General features: G+C 35.4%; 1 protein-coding gene across 1 annotated transcript; it reads right to left on the reverse strand.

The window, feature by feature from the left end:
• Positions 1-279: 279 nt before the first annotated feature.
• LOC130648536 (uncharacterized) lies at positions 280-3,507 on the reverse strand. The gene is made up of 4 exons (XM_057454589.1): positions 3,472-3,507; positions 1,715-2,225; positions 738-1,559; positions 280-380 (listed from the first exon to the last, which is right to left on the reverse strand). Exons 1-4 carry the CDS (start codon positions 3,505-3,507, stop codon positions 280-282), a joined length of 1,470 nt encoding a protein of 489 aa, XP_057310572.1.
• Positions 3,508-14,856: the final 11,349 nt, after the last annotated feature.

A 14,856-nucleotide genomic window follows, 5' to 3' on the forward strand; every position in this document is an offset into this window, starting at 1 on the left:
ATAAATTTATTGCGACTGACTTGTGAAGAGATTTTCATGCCGAATTAAAGATGAAACTTTGAAGCCGTAGGTAGCATGTGTGGTGTTCGTACAAAGTTTTTTTGTCAGTCGAAGAAAGAAAACGCCTGATGTTTTTTTAATAAAGCTTTGCTCTTAGTTAAGTTGGATAAAGAAAGTTGTTGTGCCTCGCACTACGAATTTTTGAATTAAAAGCAGCTGGGAAGTGGAATAAGCTGCTCTTTTTAAATCAACGGTTTCAGCTTAAACGAATGGTTTACTTTACAAGACCTCGAAATATACTATTTTCTGGTGAACTTTGTTTATCGATGGATGGTGTTTAGGTAGAAGTAGATTTTGTAATGTCCCTGATGTGTTTTTAGCTATTTAGAATGCAGATAAATTGTGCAGTAAAATTTCGTACTATATTTGAACGAGTATAGGTAATCTTCGAGTCGGTAAGTTAGTGAGTTCGCGAGTCGCGAGTTGCTGATTTGGTGAGTTCAAAAAATATACGGCTGCCGTTTTTGATGTGGTTATTTTTCCGGATTTTTTTTTATTGTTAACACGTTTTATTTATTTATTTATTTATTTATTTAAAGTTGGATCCAGTATAGTTACAAAGTACTAATTTATACCAACTATCAAATTAAAACATGTAAATACTAAGTGATAAAAATACAAATAAAATACTAAAATAAATCATCGATTGATCCCCGAATGAGCAGCACAGAGTTTACATTGGCAGTATATTTCAACGTGCCTGATAACAGATTTGAATTCTTTTAGATCTGTCACATTTTTGACACACGCAGGTAGGTAATTCCAGGCTAGGCTAGCGCGAAATTGAAAAGAATTCTGCCCGATACTGCTTTTAGAAGGTGGAATGACCAGTACAGTACCACGCCTAAGACTGTAAGTAGTCTCCTTCTTTCGAAAAATATCCCACATTAGTTCAGGGTTCAATCCATGAAGACACTTATAAACTTCAGTTACAAGGCTTTTCAGATTTCTATCATGGATAGGCATCATACTAGATATTTCCAGTATTTCTGTATAGGTTTTCTGCACCAGACCAGTTTTTGCACACAACGCTCTTTTATGGGTTGCCGAAATGAGATTGTGTGCCTGTTTGCTACAGAACATCCATACAAGGGGGCAATAATTGAAACAAGGTAAAATAAATGAGTTAAATAATAAATCAATCTGATCCTGTTTGAGAAAATTTCGTATCCTCAGGAGTGCTTTTGTCTTTGAGGAAGCACTTTTGCACATCCCTTTTACGTGAGGGTAAAATGAAAGTTTTTCATCCAGAGTAATACCTAGTAACTTAACTTGTTTTGATGGAGCAATAGAAGATGAGCCAATCTGAATGCTGATATTGCCAACATCAGCTCCCAGAATTATCATCTGAAACTTGCTTGGATTTGCAACCATACCATTTGAGTTGAACCAGTTTACCACTTTGACTATGTCAGAGTGCAAACTTCCTAGAACAGCAGTAATGCTACTCTTACAACTAAAAATGGTGTTGTCGTCGGCAAAGTTGCAGATATCACCCTCTAATAACAGGAACAACAAATCATTAATAAACACATTGAATAATATCGGTCCTAGGACAGAGCCTTGAGGAACTCCTAACAAAATTTCTAACCACTCACTAACCGAGGAGCCTAACCTCACTCGATGTTTCCTGTTTGATAGATAGCTCAAAGACCAAAAGGGAGACAATCAAATGCTTTGGATAAATCCATCAAAACTGCACCGACTTTTCCAGATTTTGAGAGACATTTTTGCCACTTTTGAAGCATGTTTAAAATAGCATACTGACAGCTGTAACTCTTTCGAAATCCACAAAGATATTTAGACAAAAAGGTGTTGAAGAATGGTAACAGTTGTTTGGCTAAAATTCTCTCAAAAACTTTGGAAACAGTTGGTAACAAACTGACAGGTCTATAATTTACCTTGTCTGTGAAGCTACCCTTTTTATATAAAGGGATTATCTCTGCCAAAGATAAAAGACTAGGAAAAACAGAACTGTCAATAATAGAACTGTTAAAACATTTTGTAAGTACTGGAACACAATATCTAGCAGCTAATTTAAGCATCTTCGTTGGAATCGAACCACTGACTTTCTTGCTATCATCTAACGCAAGAATTTTCTTAAACATGACATCCTCACAAATTGGAGACAACTCAAAAGTATGTGTCTGTTTCTTCGATTTAATCTTGGAGGAAAGAATACGGAAGGAGAAACAACTTCATTTCTGTATGCTTTAAATGTATTGAATTTTCTATTGTTTTTAATTTCAAAAGAATCAGTGCGTGAGGTGCTCGACCGAGTCTTTTTCGCAAAAAAATGATCAAATTCCATATTCTCCTTTAATAGGGGCTAACTTTTTTCTATTGAAATCTGACAGTAACACGCTGCAGGCACGTGATGTTTGTATGGAAAGTGTGCCTAATATAAGTCGGTAAACATTGCTGTTAAAAACTTCAACAATACGTTGGGAAATAAGCGTTAAACCATGATATTAACCTATTTTTGCAGGCTTGAGTATACCACTTTGATCATGAAAAACAATATAGATAGATATGCGCCGGACGAGTGCCGACAAAATGTGTGCTGGATTAATGTTTCTTCTAACTAAAGAAATAACTTCTTATAACAGAACGTCGTTTTAAAACGAGATATAAACTTTTTCTTTTTGTTTACAAAAGTGTCGCGCATGTGCTTCTTCGCTAATTATGTTAACATAAGAACAAAAGAAATTTTACCGATTTCAATATGGCTTCTTGTTTTGATAATATTATCAAATTCATCATCAAATTATCTAATTGTTTTTATAACCAATCATAGTTGCGAATTGTTATTTACGAATAATTTAGTCACACAACCGCCAAAATTTCAAATTTAGTTTCTATACAGACACCTGCTAGAACCTCACGCAGTGTTTCAATAGAATTGAAAGAGTTGTTTCTCCTTCCGTATTCTTTCCTCCAAGATTTAATGAAGAGGACACTAGGGTGAGACGCATACTTCTCTACTGCAGCAAGAACAGCATCACACTCGGAAGAAAATCTTGGAATCGCTAAAATTCATTCGACTGGAATATTTTTAGTATTTATTAGCTGCGAAGATTTTTATGCTCAAATATATTCTGCAGAGTGTAAAAGAAAAAAATTAAAGAAAAAAAAAAGCTCACTCTTCTTCATCTAGCTTGATCCTTTTTTTTCTCGGGAGAGGCGGATTTTTTTTATAAACTAATAACAACAACGTCCTCCTCGATATCTGAGATAAGAAGTACCTAAAATTGTTGTATAATGATTTAAATTAAGGCTTGTTTGAGAAGTTACGGAATTGTAGGAGGCGATTTATTTAAACCGAAAGGTACCTCGTGTGATTCATTTCCTTGAAACGCGAAAAATAGGAAGGGTTTTAGGAACATAAATTAAAAGGGCTACATAAATTACCTTGTTTGGTGTATCAGTTAAATCAATCATATCCATTATCGTTGTGAACAAATAGTAAAAAGTGTTTCAAAATGAAAGACTTCGCGTGTCTTCTTTAAGGCTGTAGGAGAAAAGGACAAATTTGCGCAGTGCAGTTCAGGTATCGTGCTCGTATGATAATTTCGTCTTCAGTTTCTTCTCCCCAAATGAAAACGCACTGACTGAAAGGGACCTAAGCCAAAGTTGGTAAGAAATTCGATCCAGTCTTCTCCTAATAGAAGTATCTGTTAATCTCCCATTGGAAAATTGCCCATATTGAAGAAATTCTTTATTATTTTCAAATTCAAGGGGTAAAAGGTGATCACTGATACGTTTCTTGCTTTTCGAAACCATGAAGGTAAGAGATAAAAGAACGCGTATCTGATTAAAGGAAACACAGTATTAATTTTTAATGATATATATATATTTTTTTATTTTTATATTTTTTATATTCTTTATATTTTTTAAACTCTTCGCAACTTTTTCACCACTTTATCAAACTCGTCGCTTTGACATAATTGTCACTGAACACCTTTCGTTGATCACGTCTTAAAATATAATGTGATGATGATATTATTACTTCTTAAAATTTAAACTCTACGGTGGAGAGCCACAAGGAGAGCAATGCATATTTTTCCGGATGTCGGCATTTAAAAAATTTTGCAGCTCACTGACTCACGCCTCACCAACTTACGACTAGAACATTTACCAAACTCTTTTTGAACTAGTAAGATAAAAAATCACAAGCTATAAAATTTTTGTTAGTTATATAAAAAACGGAAAATGGCTTATTCACAAAAAAAATGTAATTTATATTTTATATATAAAATATAATTTTATGTTGTTTTGTATAAATTTTATTTTGTTTTTTTCTCACACAGGGTTTCATAAAACGGTACTCTTATTCGGCTGGTCACCAAAAATGGCATATCGGAAAAGTGGGACGCGGGACCCTGTTGAGTCGGGATGCGGGACTCGGGACCTGGGACGCGGGACGCAGGAGTCGGGACGCGGGACCCTGGAAAATTTATATTTTAAGAGTTTCGCGGGATTGTGCATCGGATGTATAAAATCAGGACCGTTTGGATGGAAAATATGATAAGTCCATGGTAGTCATTTCCAATGTGTGTTATATACACGTTTGAACAAAGAATGAACAGAAATTCTAAAAAAAGATGTAAAATAAAAATCATACACAAGGCGTATTTCAAAAATATAAACACGTTGAACAAAGAATAAAACAGAAACTGTAAAAAAGAATATTAAAAATTGTAAAAACTAAGAAAGTTAAAATCGAAATCATACACAAAGCGTTGTGTCATGAATCATGAACACCATTTTTTTAAACGAAGAGGAGAGTATGAATGCAGTATTTTTTGTTGATATCACACTGGTAAACGGTGTTAGGGTTTTTATAAAGTTAAAGTTCTTCATCGTTCTTCATATATGTATAAAAAGTATAACAAAAGAGTTTAAAGTATCAATATAAAAATTTCTAAAATATAACAAAAGATTTTAAAGTTTAAATGTAATAATATGTAAAGTATGCCGATTGATTTTAAAAGAGTTTTGTGCCTTGCAGTTAGATGTGCCGTTAAGTCATCCGGCACTAATATTTCGAAAGACAAGACTGTTTTAGATGATAATACACGCGAGTGAAGTCGGGCGATTGAGTTAACTCCTTCGACTTCGGACTAACATATATGCGTTTTGACTTTGATGCCACAATCAAATCATTTGGTTCTTCAGGCTTTCCGTATCGTCCACCACAACAATTACAAACATGTTACGTTCTTGTGACAACATTTTAGCAATGTAAGCTGGTAAGAGTGTGGAGCAGGATCTGGTTGAGAAGGCTGATTTACTAAATTCTTTGTGATACCTGTAGTTTGAGGTGTATTAGTACTCGCAGATGTTTTCGCTGCTGTAGGAGTAGATGTGGTACTTGCTGAAGTTGCAGTTGTAGTAGTTGTTGTTGTTAATGCGCCACCATTAGTAGTTGAATTTACTTGCACTGGATTGACGTAAAACTGCACTGGCGTTGATTTCAAATTATGAGGACCCTTTCTTCTTTGAGTAGATTTTGATTTCTTCCGTCCCGCATTAGCTTCTTTGTTAAAATCTGCTAGGAGATTTATTTTTGCTTTTTTGCTGTTGCAAATTTGTACAAATACTTTGATGATTTTCAAATACGTTGCAACAGCAAGCGAATGAGCACAAATTCCATAACATTTAAACTGATGACATTTAGAGTTGGTACATTTCAGGCTTGGCTTCTTAACATTTTTATCGTAGATTACCCTGAAATCTTCATCTTCCTTTATATCATTACGTATGATCCAGCTTGACCTTTGCACAGATCAAGTATTTCGATCAGCTCGTCTGTGTCCGTCGCTTTAGTGCTTTTTCTGATGACGTCATAAATATCTTTCTCACTCTCTTCAATTTTTACACAACCGTCACCTGCCTCATCACTTTCAATTGTTTGGTTTAATGGCAACAGCCATAAAATAAAAAGCAATAAAGAATAATATACAACCTCGTTCCCAGGTTTTTAAAATTTTACGTTTGTGTTTCATTTTTGATTTTCTGCTTGAAAATATTCTAGAATCTAGATTGCAGAAAATATTCAAAGAACTTACCAAATTCTAAAAAATCATAGTGATCTCTAGATTTCAAAATGTTGATGGTCTCATTTGACTGCGTTCTCCTTGGCACTATTTTATTTAAGTTCAGTAGAACATATTCCTCGCCGTACTTTACGTAAACATTGATTGCTAAACGTAAGCAGTTACTTGCGGGCATGTAGAACCATGTCCACAATATCACTATCGTAGCGTTTTTGGTGCGCATATTCATTAAACTGATGTAGTATGTCGATATCTCCGATGAATTCAGAGTAGAACTCGATATTTTTTAATAGTTCAAATCGAATCATATCAATTATTCCTTGTATGGATGGAATGGCGAGCATGCCTTTCATCTGCATCGCAAATTCTATGGCATACAACAGGCAATGTCCATCCTCTTTCATCGCGTGTACCTTAACGTCGTCCTCTTTGATCGCATTCACAACGAAAGAACTAAAAGTGGAAAATGAAAAAAAATGTCATTTTTTTAAAGGATGGTTGAAAAATAGGAACAAAATAAGAACAATACACCGTTTCAAGATCATCTTAAAAACACAAATAAAGAAGTTCAGTTTAAATATATGCATTAAAAAATTGAACTTCTAATCAAATTGTGTGCATCATAAAAATTTCTTACTTGGAATAAAAAGTTGAGACTATAAAATATATTCTTATAAGTAAATTCTTATAAAATTGCGTGTACACGTTTTTTTTTTAAACAAAAGCGGATCAAAAAATAAAAATCTCCTAATTAAGAATATCCTAAGAATATATCCAGGCTCTACTTTTTACATATCAAGTAAACTAAACTTCTTTATCCGCAACAACGAAATGTGTCCGTTACACGTAGTAAAATATACTCCACAAAATTAAAATTTTATTATATCAAGGCTGATTATATGTTTTCATGTGTAGTCATGCTAAGAATATTATTAAGAATATATGAGGTTGATATTGGTAAAAAAATTAAGAATATTGAGGCTGAAACGAAAAAACACTATTCTTACAAAAAAAGCGTGTATTTCATTTTACGACCTCATCCTGGTAAAAATAACTGTGCTTACACGTGTTTTTCTTTTGATTTCATCCCGGGTTGAAATAAACTATAGTGCTTTTTGCAGGAAAAAATTTCAGTGTTGCCATCATTCTCGACCCCAGAGCTCTTTGAGATAAACTTTCGAGTTTATCTCAAAGAGCTCTGGGGACGAGAATGCCTTGCCATTGTTCTTATTCTGTTCTTAATTTTTTCATAAAATTTCAGCCTCATTGTTGTTATGAAATTGTTATAATAAAAAAAGGATATGTAAAACACTTACCGTGACATGTTCATTTTTTCTTTAATTTAAATGTTCGCGCTATTAATAACTCTAACACAATCTCTGTAATCTGCTACAACCCAACTAACTTGGAAACTTAACACAACTGGATTCATAGCTCAAAAAAGTAATTTGATTGTTTCAACACCTTAAAAAATAGAGACACGTGTATGTGAAAAATACCCTGGGGAAACATATAGCTGGTGCAGCAAAATGTCGGCTCGTGACATAACGGTGCTAAAAGCATATTCATCTCTTTCATCTTTTTTTTTAATAAAATATCTTACTTCTTAAGCATTTTAAAGATCTACTAGCTACGTGTATATCATCTTGTAAATGTTAGGTGTTTTTAAATCACCTTTTCACAGCACCCACACTCACAGTAGGAATACTTTTTTATAGAACAAAAATTATAAAAAATGCTTACTTTATGATCTTTTTTATTATAGCGTGGGTCAGTATTTTGTATCATCTAAAATTTGCCGCATTGCGTCCCACGTCTCGATATCAGGATCCCGAGTCCCGCGTCTCGAGTCCCGAGTCCCGGGTCCCGAGTCTCGAGTCCCGCGTCTCGAGTCCCGCGTCTCGAGTCCCGCGTCTCGAGTCCCGCGTCTCGAGTCCCCCGTCTCGAGTCCCGCGTCTCGAGTCCCGCGTCCCAACTCAACAGGGTCCCGCGTTCCGCGTCCCAGTTTTCCGATATGCCACCAAAAATCTAATGAAATAAGCTCTCCAGCGTAGAGTAGCCATGCGGTATACAAAAATTTGTAGTTTTTTTAAAAAAGCCTCCTGGATAAAGGGTTAAAAAACTCAAGATTTTTTTCAAAGCGTGCAGAAATTTTGACCTCAACACGGTGTGCAAATCGGTCACTATATAAAAACCGGCTTAAATCTTAGTATGAAACTGGCTAATATATAGACCTGTCCCTGCTTGGTTTTCCTCATATTGGCTTTAATGTATTTTTAAAATGGGATTTTATGTGCTAAGTAAAAAACGCCCTTAAACGCCTTAGTGACTTTGTAAAAAAATGAATTAACTTGTTTAAATTCCTGTACCCGCCCCTGTTAACAATATGAATAACGAAAAAAAGAAAGTAAAATATATATTTTTTTATATATAGTCTATTCGGCATCGTCAACCACAAATTTTTACTTGAGAAATTCGAATTATTAATAGTGTTTCTAAATACGTAAAATCTACAAAAAATTTTAACGTTATATTTAGGCGGAACACAATTCAAACGCATTAAAAGATTTTGACACTTACACTTGCATTCAAATGTCGAAATCAACGACTAACTGCTTGAACAAAGGAAAATGATCAAAAAGTAAGACAGCTAGCGAGGCGAAGCTGTCTTCAGAAACAACAACAAGAAGTGGTCAGTATTACAAAGAAGTCTGATTTCAGTAAGTTAAAACGTTTTAATAATAAAGAATAACACAGAAATTTCGATTTATTTATCATGTTCGGAACTTTGTTGATACATTATAAAAGCATTACGATGGAAACACAGCTACAGATGCTCTCCCTCATTCATTATTTTTTCTGTATTTGCATGAATCCAGCAACCATGTGATCGATTTTGCTGTTCGTTTATTATCGCATGATTCGTGCAATGAAATGTAATGGCGGTTCTGAATGCGAAGAGAAATTGGGGTGAGTTTGTTATTTCTATGAAACATTTGAACATGTTCTGGTTGTCAGTGTTCAATAACGTTTTCAGGATAATATGTTCTCACTAGTCGTTAGCCCGTGGAAAATCCACGGGTTCGCCCGTCCTTTTTATACCGCATTTCGAGCTTCTCGCTATTGCGCAGCTAAGCTACCATTTTGCGTGACAGACAGACAGACAGACGTATACGGGTATTATAATATAGATGTATATGTATATCTTTCACTTTTTACAAGAAAATAGGCTCCTCAAAAAAATTGCCTACAGGGTGATTAAAAAAGAAAAAGATACACTCAATCATTGTGCCGTGTTTTTCCTGCGTGCGCAGAAATGGAGGTAACTTGTCTGCTTGGTTTGTTTACATTTTTACCTCCATTTCTGCGCGCGCATCGGGCATTACGTAATCGCTTAGATGCGCGCGCAAATAAATATCGGGAGTGTGATTCCATGTATTAAGGCTGTTATTGCGCTAAATGTTTTTGAAAAGTTTTTATAGTAATGCAATTCTCGCAGTTCGTTAGGAATTGTGTAAAACTCCTGTGGTCTAAAGGTAAGATTCTTGTGGAGAATTTCATAAGAAATCCAGGTTCAAATCCTGGCAGGAGTTAATAGGGCCAAAGGTAATGCCTCTTTGGTCATGCAACTTTGTTTTTTTTAGATACAGTGTGCAAAAGCAGTATTTGGAAATATGGCGTGACAAGTGAATAAATATATATTTAAGTTTTTTATAATCCTTTTTTGGAATGTTTTCTTCCCATTGCATTTTTTGATCATATATTACTCCAATATCCACTTTTGTTTCATAAGTTACTGATTACTTGTCTTCTTTAAAAAAACTTTTAACCAGCACTCTAAGTATCTCTGAAAAAAACCGGTGCTTTAAGTCTATTGAATCACACGAAAAGAACAGGCACTCCTAATGGGTCTCACGAAAAAAACCGGCACTCTAATATCTCTACAAAAAACCGGCACTTTAGGGTAACGTTGTCTTCTACAAAAAAAACGGCACTCTAAATCATATAAGTATCTTACAAAAACCAGTGCTCTAATATCTCTACAAAAAAACACCGACACTCTAAATGTAAACTTGTCTTCTAAAAAAAACGACACTCTAAGGTAACCTTGCCTCGTACAAAGTAACCGGCACTCTAAGTCTAATGAGTATCTTACAAAAAAATCGACACTAACTTTAAGAAAATAAACCGGTTCTCTAAGTATCACTGCAAAAAAACCGGCACTCTAAGTCTACTGTCTTTTACAAAAAAACCCGGCACTTTAGGCTTTAGCACGTTTTCAGCTTAAAGCACCGGTAGAACTTATACGCCATTCACGTTGATTAGTTAGCAAAAAAACTGCATTGCTGAGATCCAGAAGGTGTAATACTTCATTCAGTTAACAAATATCTTGTCAATTTCTTAAATATCGTTGCGCACATGCCACTTTTAAATTTACCGGTTCTTTAGGCGATTTTGATCTTAAAGAACCGGTACCGGTGCACTAGGTACGTTCCATTTACAACCCACATACACAGAACATAACCTAGCTTTTGATTTGTTTATTCTCCTTGCAGAATAATTTTAACTATCCAGGGAAAGCAACGTATTTGAGAAAATTGTTTCAGTTAAACCTTAAAAATATTCAAATAAACTTTCACTTTAACCTTGATGGATTTTGTTCTCTACTCTACGAAATAATCGATACACTACCAAAATTCCACACACAATTTCTTGGGAGTAGGCTGTTTGACGGACTTGTCGATAGCTGCAGTACAACTATGCCGTACAACTATGCCGTCAAAAACCATGTAATTATTTAATGATAAAGCACCTTTCTCTTGAGTGCACTTAGCTCTATCGGTTTTAACAAGACCACCATCAGCTAGGGCTTAAAACCACGGCATAGGACTAAGTGAATAACTCAGGACTTCTTTCATTAAGATCTTTTGACTCTGAATAGCTGTCCAAACACAGATCTCTCGGCGGCTATTTTTATTGCCCTAGTTTTAGTAATTACAAATCTTTTTTTAACGTTTTTTTCGCTTTTAATTTCATTTCTTTGTGTGTATCGTTAGACTTTAAACGCAGTGATATAAAGTTAGTCAATGCTTCTTCGCCTGTTAGTAAAGATACAAGAAATTATAAAATAGTGAAAAAGACATATACGAACAAAACTTGTATGAAGTAATTGCCTTTCTCTTTTGCTTAAAGAAGATCAAATGTGACGTCAAGAGGTGCTTCCCATCCTGAACATAGATTGATTAATGTATCTCTCTATTAAAATGGATTTCCCCAAAAACACAATGTATTATACAACGGAATTTGATGCGCGATGCACCCAAGTCTTTTTTTTTCACTTAGGTCCATCCAATGCCAACCATCGATTCAAGCCGTTCAACACATTGAGCGGTTATATGGCTTGTCGGCACCCATCGTTAAACGGTACCAGGGGTCGTGCTGTAACAGTAATTCCGGTACCACCTTTCTGTCCGCAGTTGATCGTTTGTTTAATGCAGTGGTCAGATGGTATCATGTTAAATTTTTCTGGTTTTCTTCGTACAGCAGATTTACCATTACTGAAAATAACGTCATTAAAGTATCCTCATTTAAATAGTACACGCTAAAAATAAAAGACATTATACTTACTTGAACTCTTCATGAATTTTCGGATGTGTTTTTGGTAACTCCATCATATGACACCAATAGAACGTAAGATATATTGAATAATTTTGTTTATCGTATGAAAATAACCAAGACAGCATAAATCAAACAGCTTACAAGTTCACTCCCAATTTCCAATTTTTGTGGAGAGAAGAAAGGAAAAAACTATGCTAATAAATGAAAACCAAAATTGAGCGGTAGGGCCAAATGACTGTTTTTCAAATCTCCTATGTATTCGTCCGATGTAAAAAGATTGATTACTAGCTAAAGTATTTTGTAGTTTCTCAGAATCAATGTCTGAAAGAAAGTTGTCAATATTTTACCCTAACAACTAATTAAACAAGTACCTCACAGCTAAGAATGCTTATCTCTTTTCTGGAAAGTTGTACTTCGAATATACAAAGTCATGAAATGTCATGTGCGGATCCAGGGTTAGTCAGATAAGTCGCGTGACTAAGTGTAAATTTGACGAAAAATGTTAGCTAAGCGAAGATGTCGACGATCCAGGCGTTGCAAACGGAGGGCGTTAAAAATTGTAATTTTTTTACGGCGAAAAGCCATGGTTCACAGCCCTCTCCAATTCGCCTATAGCGATGTTGACGTCAAAGTTGTGACGTCGCTACCATATAGACTGAGAGGGTTGCAAATTATAACTTACAGATTTTGACTGATTCATTTTGACTAATCAGTCACTCAGTCAGTCAAAAATCAAATAGCTATGGCCCGCAACCCTCCCCATCTCACCTAAGGGGCCTGTGACGTCAAAATCGTGACGTAATTTTCACACTCTATGCGTAGTCCAACAATATGTGGCCCGCAGCCGGCGAAGGAAATTTAGGTTCCGTACTGCGTGGTTACTGATAACCTGTTAGGCTATAGTTTTAACTCCCATCCGTCAGGATTAGTCGAAGACTCACGCCTTTTGGCTTGGATTCTTTCCGTACTATTATTGATTATGGCTGCAGCAGATATGTTGGCGCGGGTGCTTACTGATTTAAAGTGTGATAATTTTGAATCTGTTCGTAAAATGCAAAAAGAACTTTTAGAAAGTGTTTATTCTCGAGCATTTTTGTTGTCCCCTTATCCTTTTTTTTTTTTTTTTTTTTTTTTTTTTTTTTTAGTGGCGCCGTAGATTAGTGGTTATAGCTCTCGTACTCTGTGCGGGAGACCGGGGTTCGATTCCTCTTGACGGCGATTCAACATGGGCGAGTGAATGTTACCATAGCCCCGGGTTAACCCAAGCCATGTGAGGGAAATTGGGAAGATGGCACACTGTGTGGGCCGTTGGATGTTGCCGGGAGTTGTCTAGTAGAGCGCGGGCTCTAATTGGGTCTGCGTAGCTCAAAATGAGCATTAAATACTCTAGGACTCTCCATCTACGCCATGGCCCCTCCTGGAAATAATAGACAGGGTATATCCCTCGATATTTGTGAGGCTAGCCATGTAAAATATGCACATCTATCTATCTATCTATCTTGGTTGGTAAAAGCCTTCATCGGAATTTAGGTCCAGATATATACCTTCCATCTGAGGCGAGGTGTGAAGATAAAGAAATTATTGCTTTAAGGTGAGAAGTATGTTTTTTACTCTCCAACACACCTTGCATTTATTTAAAGGTTTTCAGTATATCTGCTACGAAAAGCTAGTTGGGGAGAGCTTTATACAACAGACTATTAAAACCAAATACAAAAAGATTTAATTAGCTAATAGCTAGGGCTAATACACCTTTACGATAATTCGGAAAAAATAACACTCCATCGCAGCTTATTTTGCAATCAAAGGAGGTAAACATTACACTTTTATAAGAGTTTATTAAGGAGAAAACACGTTTTTTCGTGATAACTTTTCTTGCCAGTTTTCTTTTTAATGAAAAGTACACATAAGTTGTATCTTATTATTATTAACGTTTCCTGAAACACGCTTTCGTCTCTAACAAACTCTCATAAAAACACGAGTTTTACCTCCTTTTTTCCGATATTGTAAAACGATGGAGAGCCGTAGGAACGCATGTACAATTGAATTATCATAAAGGTGTATTGTTTTTGTAATATGAGCTTTGAACAGAATTTTCAGCATTGCGGAGGAATTCTTTATCAATTAATATTTGTGTTGTTATTAGAAGCAAGAACTTGACATCTGGATAAGTAAGGTTGGTGATGAAAAAAAACAACTCTTCGAATGATTATTAAGAAACAAAGTTTGTTGAGTAAAAGGTCATGGTAAAATATATTATTTTTAGATCCAATCCATCAGGAGACTGTCTATACAGCTCAGCATCGTTGGTATAGGTATAGGTGATAATTCTCTTGTTGATGTTTTGAGAATCCTGACATCCATAGAACTTTTCTTGCATCCTTCCTTTTATTCCAATCATCTTTGTTTTCAATTTGCTTTTAAAAACCAAAAGGCAAATATTTTTATATCTGAGAAAAGTTTATTAAGATTTTCCCTTTCCCATATTGTTTGTGATATGACTCTTTCTCCTGAGGAGGCAGTTAAAGCAGAAGCAATCAACAACTGTACCCCAAAGACATGGTTTCCTTTTCTATCAATACTTGCCTTGTCAACAGTAATAAAGAGAAAAATTAGACTTAAATTAAACTAGTCGGTGGCCCGTGAAAAAATTAACGGGTTCGCCTGTTCTTTTTATACCGCATATTGCGTGCGTCTCGCTACTTGCAGTACCATTTTGCGTGACAGACAGACGTATACGGGTAATTTAATATAGACATTTACTTTTTACTTAGGCGTTAAATTTAACTTCTTTAAGTCCATCTCATTATTTCTCTATCATGTTTATTTGAGCGTGGATAGAGTTTCGAATTCCCAGCGGTAGAACTGTTTGTTTACATACGAATTTTGTTGATTGCTCCGCGAAGTAGCAAATTTAAGACGGGGGGTTTAACCCTATTCGGTCCGGGGTTTTTCGAACATACTATGACCGCGGGGGGCGGATTCCGCCCCCCCTCAATAACTTTTCATAAGATTGTTCAAATTGAATCAAACTTGGCACACTTATAGTACGTCATAAAAAGAACAAAATGGCGGCAATAAATTTTTGCTTGCGTCAGCACATTTTCTGTGACGTCATCAG

The sequence above is a fragment of the Hydractinia symbiolongicarpus genome, chromosome 7 (assembly GCF_029227915.1).
Source record: "Hydractinia symbiolongicarpus strain clone_291-10 chromosome 7, HSymV2.1, whole genome shotgun sequence".
Classification (NCBI taxonomy): domain Eukaryota; kingdom Metazoa; phylum Cnidaria; class Hydrozoa; order Anthoathecata; family Hydractiniidae; genus Hydractinia; species Hydractinia symbiolongicarpus.

Bases quoted from the DNA above. Each gene is read 5' to 3' on its own strand.
- LOC130648536 (XM_057454589.1), bottom strand. From the start codon at position 3,507: ATGGATATGATTGATTTAACTGATACACCAAACAAG. The intron at 2,226-3,471 runs GTAATTTATGTA...CTTTCCTCCAAG, and splicing joins TAACTGATACACCAAACAAG to ATTAAATCGAAGAAACAGAC. The intron at 1,560-1,714 runs GTCTTTGAGCTA...TCCTGTTATTAG, and splicing joins ATTTGATTGTCTCCCTTTTG to AGGGTGATATCTGCAACTTT.